This window comes from Lycium ferocissimum, chromosome 8 (genome assembly GCF_029784015.1).
Source record: "Lycium ferocissimum isolate CSIRO_LF1 chromosome 8, AGI_CSIRO_Lferr_CH_V1, whole genome shotgun sequence".
NCBI lineage: Eukaryota > Viridiplantae > Streptophyta > Magnoliopsida > Solanales > Solanaceae > Lycium > Lycium ferocissimum.
In genome coordinates this window covers 16,898,341-16,905,949 of record NC_081349.1, presented here as the reverse complement: position 1 = coordinate 16,905,949, position 7,609 = coordinate 16,898,341, and the positions used below count along the sequence as shown (strand labels likewise).

General features: G+C 35.4%; 1 protein-coding gene across 1 annotated transcript; it reads right to left on the bottom strand.

Annotated features, from left to right (window-relative positions):
• Positions 1–1,556: 1,556 nt before the first annotated feature.
• On the bottom strand, positions 1,557–6,738 carry LOC132067386 (nucleobase-ascorbate transporter 7-like). Its single transcript, XM_059460593.1, has 14 exons — positions 6,201–6,738; positions 5,057–5,154; positions 4,772–4,948; positions 4,582–4,682; positions 4,333–4,408; positions 4,192–4,251; positions 3,861–4,045; positions 3,600–3,696; positions 3,371–3,457; positions 3,111–3,169; positions 2,911–3,002; positions 2,717–2,794; positions 2,465–2,625; positions 1,557–2,039 (listed from the first exon to the last, which is right to left on the bottom strand). Exons 1-14 carry the CDS (start codon positions 6,304–6,306, stop codon positions 1,821–1,823), a joined length of 1,596 nt encoding a protein of 531 aa, XP_059316576.1. The 5' UTR covers positions 6,307–6,738; the 3' UTR covers positions 1,557–1,820.
• Between the last annotated feature and the right edge of the window lie 871 nt (positions 6,739–7,609).

Genomic DNA, 7,609 nt, shown 5'->3' with positions numbered 1-7,609 from the left:
AGAACCATGTACATTCAACAACACAAATACATTGTATATTAGCTTCCATAAATTAAAAATGAAACTCAAGAGCAGTTACTTAAATACAACGAAATACATATAAATACAGAGAAATAGATCCACAGACTGAAACCAGATTTGTGTTTAAGATAAAACTTACCCTCATACGTAACGATTTATACTCATTCATTCAGAGCATTTTCTGGTATCGTCTCTAAAGTGTTGAGAATGTGTATGTACCATTTTTCCTATTTGTGCAATTCCATCTCCCAAACATCCTCCTAACTTCTTCAAGTACATCAAAAACAGGCAGCTCTCTTGCCGCTACTAGTTTTACATTGATACATTCCGCTATATTCTAAGTCATCGTCCATCCTCTGTTAACAGGTGAATACAGCCCAGCCCATTTCTCCCTTCCAGCATCATCCAAATATTCCTTTACCCGTATATCAACATTCTCGATCTTTTCCATCAGTTTATCGAACTCATCCCGTGTGTATGCCTTGGTAAGTGAATAAAACACAGGACTGAATACTTCATCATTCGACTTGTATTTCTTTGTCACATTTTTCCACAAATGCCATATGCAAGCCAAATGAGGAACACAAGGATTAAAGTGGGCTAAGTACCACTATTATTGTCGCTAGTAATTAGTCTCGTTTATAACCCCACAAATAGAGGAACAAGATTAGTTTGAGCTAAATAACTATAATAAAATATAGTGAAGTGAAATAAGCAATTCATATAATTAAATTTGAAATCTATCTATTGAAACTAAATCATAAATATGAGATGTGCACTTATTTTGAATGTAACTATAAACATTTATTCTGAAAAGGTTTTATAACAATGGCACTTCCAAGTTTCAGGATAGCACGCTTACCACTAGCTATTTGCACTTGGGGAGATTGGTCATATGCCTCAACGGTCTGAGGTATAAAACATTGACACGTGAAAGCGTGGGGACAACTGACCTACCCTTAGCTCAGGCGACATTAACGTTTGGGGAGGTTACCACTTCTCCAAAGCTTAAATATAAACGCGTTACACCTGTAAATGTGGGTAGCTAGTCTTGGCCTCTTTGACACACACACTTTGGGGGTTGGCTACTTTTCTTCACAGCGAATATAATGATTTTCATCTAAATTTTAATTGAATCTAAGCAACATTAACAATTGCATAAGGTTTAACAAATTATGACACCTGCAAGTGTGGAGATAATTGGCCTACCCCTAACTTAAGCACGCGTATGCCGGCTCCGGCATGACTTTCCCAAATCTTGCCTTGAGAATTATCTTTTATTTTATGCCTGAACGGGAGTTCGAACTTAGAACCTCAGGGTTTCTACGCAAAGGGCAAAATTTATAGCCCACAAAGATGAGGGACAAAATCTAAAGACCACCCCAAAAGATGGCAACGCAAAAATATGATTTAATGCACACATGCTCATTCCAAATCAAACAGAAACTAGGATATTGTAAAGAAATGAATTTATCAAGGGGAAAATTGTAGGAAACAAAAGATAGTGCAAATCAAAAAATATTGTATACATTAGGGGTGCAAAACGCAGAGAACTCATAATAAAGCTACCTTTTTGTACGAATTTTAATTGATAGGCATATACTTGGTGCATTACCTCTGTAACAAACAGCATTAGGAGTGTATTGTTCAGTAAACAAGTCACTCATTCAGACTGATGCTTAAACTTTACTGGAAACAAGAAGATTAAGGGGCAATACAAAATGTTTGGTTAATAAATTGATACCCACAATGAGTTATTGAGGGACTATAAAGTTTGGATTATCTATATATTCCTTCAATCATACAGATGGGAAAAACTTGTTGAGATTGAAGGGCAATGAATAGAATTCTTCACTTCTTGTATCTGTTTTGAATGACTTGAATTTATCCCACCATGGCATGCCCCTGTCCTTCCTTGTTGCAGCGTCTTTTCGGTGCAGCGATACATCCAGGAATAATGCCAATGAACCAGCAACAAATGGTTCCGACGAGAAGGGCACGTTAATCATGTCGTTGAACTGGTAAAAAGAACAAAATGCAGGAAATCAAGCAGGGTAAAAGAAGAAAAATTAAAGTACTGACAAGGGAAAATGTCTAAGTTTTACTTATTAACTATCGTTATACTTTGACACCATTCATACCCTTGTTGTTAGAGAAACTTCTCATATCTGTCTTTGATCGTAATGGAACTCCAATATAGACGGGGTTGACTCCACGTGTCAAAATACATTCGGAAAAAGTTACTCTTCAACTTTTGAGCTTGGTTTAAAATTACCCTCTAGTATACTTTGGTTAGGGCCATGCTGGAGCTCCATCAGGGACAAAAGCAATTCAAGATGATTTGCTAACAACGAGGGTAAGAATGACCCCAAAGTATGATGGAGGATAAAATTGTGATATTATGTTGACAGTAAATGGAAAGGGAATTGCGAAGGTTACTTACCCATCTAGCTCTAGTATGAACAGGACCATATCCATTTATTGCTGTATATTCATTGAAGTACTGTGGAATGGATAAGCCCATGAAAACTGAGAATCCTAGAATGAACTTTGTTCTAAAGCTATTTAAGTTGCAGAACTGGAGAAAACTGAGACCAGCTGAACCTGCAAACACATTAAGGCCAAACATTTTCATGCTATAGTTGTCATTGCAATATCTTTTTTGTCACCAAAGACATTAACTGATGATACATACCAACATAGGCAAAGAAGAGACAATACAATGCTGCAACTATTGGTGCAGGGATTGACGCAAAGACAGCTCCAAATTTCCCTGGATAAACACAAGTTTAACCATGAACGAAATACGCTGTGCTAAAGAATGTAGCGGAGTAATATTTTTCCAAGAATTCATCTGTCTTAAACAACTACATGCAGCAAACAACTTACCAAGAATCGAGAAGAAGATCATGAAACCAGCAGATATTTGAACAACCCTCCTGCTCCCAACACGGGTTAATGCCAGCAGGCCAGCATTTTCCCTATTGAATAGAAAGGAAAAGGTAAGGTTCTTTGTGATGAAAGTAAGGACTATGCTTGCACACTAGTGGCAAAATTTCATTTTTGGTAGTGCTTGACAAGAGTCTTACGGAGATACAGTTGAGCCATTTCCGGTTCCAAATATTCCTGAGAACAATATGCCAACACCCTTAAAGAGACAAGGAAAACTAATTTTAGAGCCACAGTCAATTAAATGAGAATAACCTTGAACAATAGGTGAATTGAGATAACATTCATTTTATAACATAGGTAAACATAAAATGACATTTGGAGTTTAAGCTATGAGAGATGAAAATATCTACATTTGAGGAGATATAGAATTGGCCGTGCAGTGATTTAGTAGATTTACCTGCCAACCTACACCACGGCTAAGGACAGAAGGAGGTATAGGAGTTGCACTGGCATACCTTGACACGGCAAAAAAAGTACCAGTAGACTGTTGACAGTCAAAACATGAAGAGAATTTTGTATCAGTCAGGGAACCTTTCAAGTAGCTAATAAGTAAACTTCAAACACATGGAAGAGAATCAGAATCAGATGGAGTATAACATGTGAGAAACACATTGAAATTAACTAACCTCAACAAGCGCAACAAATGAAGCTGCCATCATTGCAAATGCTTCTCCAGCATCAAATGTGGGAGCTCCCCATTGAAATGGATATGGAACTCTAATCCTGTCCAAGATATATAAGTGGAAGGCTTAGCTAACTGTTCATGGTTAACAGTATACCTCTTTTTACTACTTACATAACCTGTTTGACATTATGTGAGGCATATCCAACAATTATGTGTGATTGCCTACTCAGTGTCTGTATATTGGGGGGATAATAGCCCTTACCACGGAGATCCACTGATAATTCCAGCACGATCAGTTCTGCAGCTAAGTTGAGTCTTCATTGGTGCATTTTTGTAAGTACCAGCAACAGTGAGAATGTGAGCATAAACCCATACAATCACAACAGAGAATATAACAGCAAACCGATCGAAGACATGCTTATCCCCTTTCATCAAATGGGGTATGTACTGCATAAAGTGCAGAAACATTTGGTAAAATGTTAGTTGAACTTGTAAAAGTCAGATCAAGAGCAATAAAAAAAGATCAAGAGCAATATTATTTGAAGTCCATTAAGTGAACTAGAACCATCTAGGAAATTTGTGACCAAATGCACCTGTGAAAAGATTATGAGAACGATAAGCTGCGGCAATCCAATTTCAGCACATTTTGCTACCTATACGCAAAAAGAGTCAGTTATCAAGCTTATCATTTCAGACATAATCTAATTTCTACAGATATAACACAAACATATTACCAGAGGAAAACCAAATTCGTATAATCCAAATCCTGATAGAGCTACCAATGGAATTGCGGAGAGTGGACTGATGAGCCTGAAATTTTGAAATGGGAAGCAGGTCTAACTAGTTAACCTTAAGTCTTTGACATTACATAGAAAAAAATAAAGAAAAAAATGGAATCAAGAAGTATTTATCAGAATCAGTCTTCTAATTCTTTTTATTTCTTCGTCTTTGTGGTCATATACTTGGGGAATCATTTAACTCACCTTGTCACATTCCGCCATAGGCCACTAAAGCCAATAACAATCTGAAGAGTTGAAGCTACAATCATGGCTCCCTGAATCCCTCGCATTATCCTCTCAAATTTCTATTTATGTAAGAGAAAAGACCAATTCAAATCATAGCATCAACATCAGTAGGAATGCAGCAAATTGACACAGATTCTAATTAGCTGACCTCCTGAGGGTTCAAAGCATCGTTATATCGAGCAGCCAGGACAATCGAGAGTGTTGTTGGCACAAAAGTATAAGAGCCTCCAATAACAGCAGGTAGTCTTGTACCAAACAAAGTCTGAGTCAGTGTATTCAAACCAGCAACAAAGAGCAATGTCTGAATCACCTTCGCTTTCTCTTCCTGGCCAGTAAAACATGGATAATATGGAACCCAAGTTGAGAGATAATTAAAGCCATAAGTTCCTAAAAGAAACTATAACAAGAATTTGAATATGATGGTAATTCTTACTTTTCCACCCCCCATTTGGGGAACCAGAGTTGAAGGGATTAGTACAGTTGTGCCAAGCATAACAATATAGTGCTGAAATCCAAGTAATATGGCCTCAGCTGCAACAAGAAATTAAACATATCTTCTTCATTTTGGTTAAACATGTCCATTAATCAAACATAGAGGCATTAAATCCACAACAAAAGACGGAAAAACCCAAAAAATTAGGAGAGGGGTAGGAGAAAATAACATGCAGAAAATAACATGCAGTAGACTAAGGGCCCGTTTGGCCATGGATAATTTTCACTTTTCTCCGGAATTGTATTCCGGAATCATGTTTGAACATAGAATTGTTACAATTTTTCCGGAATTCGAAAAACTCCAAATACCTGTTTTCACATTTTTTCACTCACAAAAAAATCAACATTTTTCCAAGCTGTATTCATGTCCAAACACAACTTCAATATCCAAATGTACTATTTTTCATATTTTTTTTCCAAATTTCACATTTTTATGTCCAAACGCCCACTGAATATCTTTGACCTGAAAGGTCTTTGATTCAAGAAATAAAAACTGAAGCAACAACTAGCTACTCTGTAACTAATAGAATGACAATTTGTAAATCATACACTGCCAGAATGCATGCGAAGAACAACAAATTAAAACCATTAATTCTAAGATTTTTACAGAGACAATCATCACATATACAATACATTATTTTAAGAGAAACTCAGTGTCTGGCAAATGAAACAAAATATAGGGTGTGTTCAGTATGAATCCCATGTTCGGTTGGTCAAAAATTTTGAAAAATATTTTCTTTAAGAAAAACAAATTCCTTAAAAATGAGAAAAATGACTTCCCTGTTAAGGAAAACTAAGTTCACAAATGACATTCCATTTGTGTACCCCACATCCTCCAACACAACTCATTTTCACTCCACCCCCACCACCCGACACTACTACCCCACCCCGACCAGTATTTGTCTAGATTATATACAAATACTTTTAAATTAATATTTTTGCTACATGTTCAACACAAGAAAATAAGCAAGAAACTCATTTATTTTCGCGGAAAACATTTTCCTTCATACCCAGCACACCCATATATTCTTTAAAATATGCATGAAACACAGAATGTGTTTGCAAGAAAGTTGACAGAAACTCACGCCAAGGAGGAGGACTAGTAATGCAGTAAGAAACATTTGGAAGCTGATCTTTCACAGGGTGTGGTACATTCTCATCTTGTTTTGGTGCTGCTGCACGTCCTGCCATAACTCTGCTTCTTCACAATGCTGTGCAAATTTCCGCACAAAACCCAAAATCCCACAAACCCTCTAAACCAAGATATCACAATCCCCAAAAAACCAACACAAAACCAGCTAGCTGTTAACAGACCCTATTCAAGAACTTACTAGAAAAATGTAGCTTCTTTTGAATGCAGAAATACATGAAACTATAGTAAAACTATAATAATGTTGTAAAGATTTCAGCTTTTTTTATGTTTCACTGAAGAAACAAGAAAGAAAAGGGCAACCCCAGGTTGATATTGTGTTACACAACCCAAAATACTAAATATCCTCTTCAAGAAAACTTAGAAAAAATAAAGTTAAATGTGAAGATGACTTATGTTAAGCAAACAAGAAATAAAGAAAAAGACAGAGAGAGAGACAGGGTACAAAGAAAATCAAAAGTGAGAAAAGAAACCAAAGTAGTCTCAGCAACACTCCCGAGAGAATCTTTTTTTCTCTAACTTCAAAAGAATTACTCCCTCGTTCCAATTTAAGTAGGCAAATGATCATGAAAATTAAATATTTTTTCGTTTTATTTATAATTTTGAAATTGGAATTGAAGATGAGGTTGTGTTTGGTATAGTTTTTGTAATTAATATTTGATCGTTTCAATGTACTGAAAGTGAAAAAAGGATTATAAGTATTTTTCAAATTTTAAATATAACTTCAAGCTGTATTTGAAATTTTCCAAACACTACTGATTTTCAAATAAAGTGAAAAAATATACGAAAAAAGTGAAACATTCTCATGGCCAACAGATCCTAAATGTCTTAGTTTGATTATGTACGGAGTTTAAGAAATAAAGAAAGACTTTTAAATCTTGTGGTTCTAAATCAAATACGTGTGTATTATACTAATTATCTTTTGAATCTTGGGATTTTAAACTTGTCATGTAAGATGTTTTAATTGTTAACTTACTAAACTTTTTGAAACAGATCAAAAAGAAAATAAGACAAGTAAATTAGAAAGGTGGGAGTACTAGTAATTGATTTTTAAACATTTGGGGTTTCTTCTCACACGCTAAAGATAAAGTTAAAAAGCGTCTCTGCTTCTCCAACTTTACCTCTTGAACATGAATATACATTTCAAATTTGAAATGTAAAAGAATAAAAAGAAGTTGCTTTTTTTGAAGTTGCTTTTTTTGTTCTTTGTAACATTATAGTAATACCCTTTTATGTATAGAGTTTATTCTATTTGAAATTTTCCAGGAGAAGTAAGGAATGAAAATGACAAAAGAGTAGCCAAAGTTTTATTCTACCTAGGCAGTTTTTTTTCTTTATTGTGAA

Coding starts and splice junctions, on each gene's coding strand:
- LOC132067386 (XM_059460593.1), bottom strand. CDS start 6,306: ATGGCAGGACGTGCAGCAGCACCAAAACAAGATGAGAATGTACCACAC. Junction 3,458..3,599: donor CATTTGTTGCGCTTGTTGAG/GTTAGTTAATTT, acceptor GACTGTCAACAG/TCTACTGGTACTTTTTTTGC. Junction 2,626..2,716: donor TCTCTTCTTTGCCTATGTTG/GTATGTATCATC, acceptor ATGTGTTTGCAG/GTTCAGCTGGTCTCAGTTTT.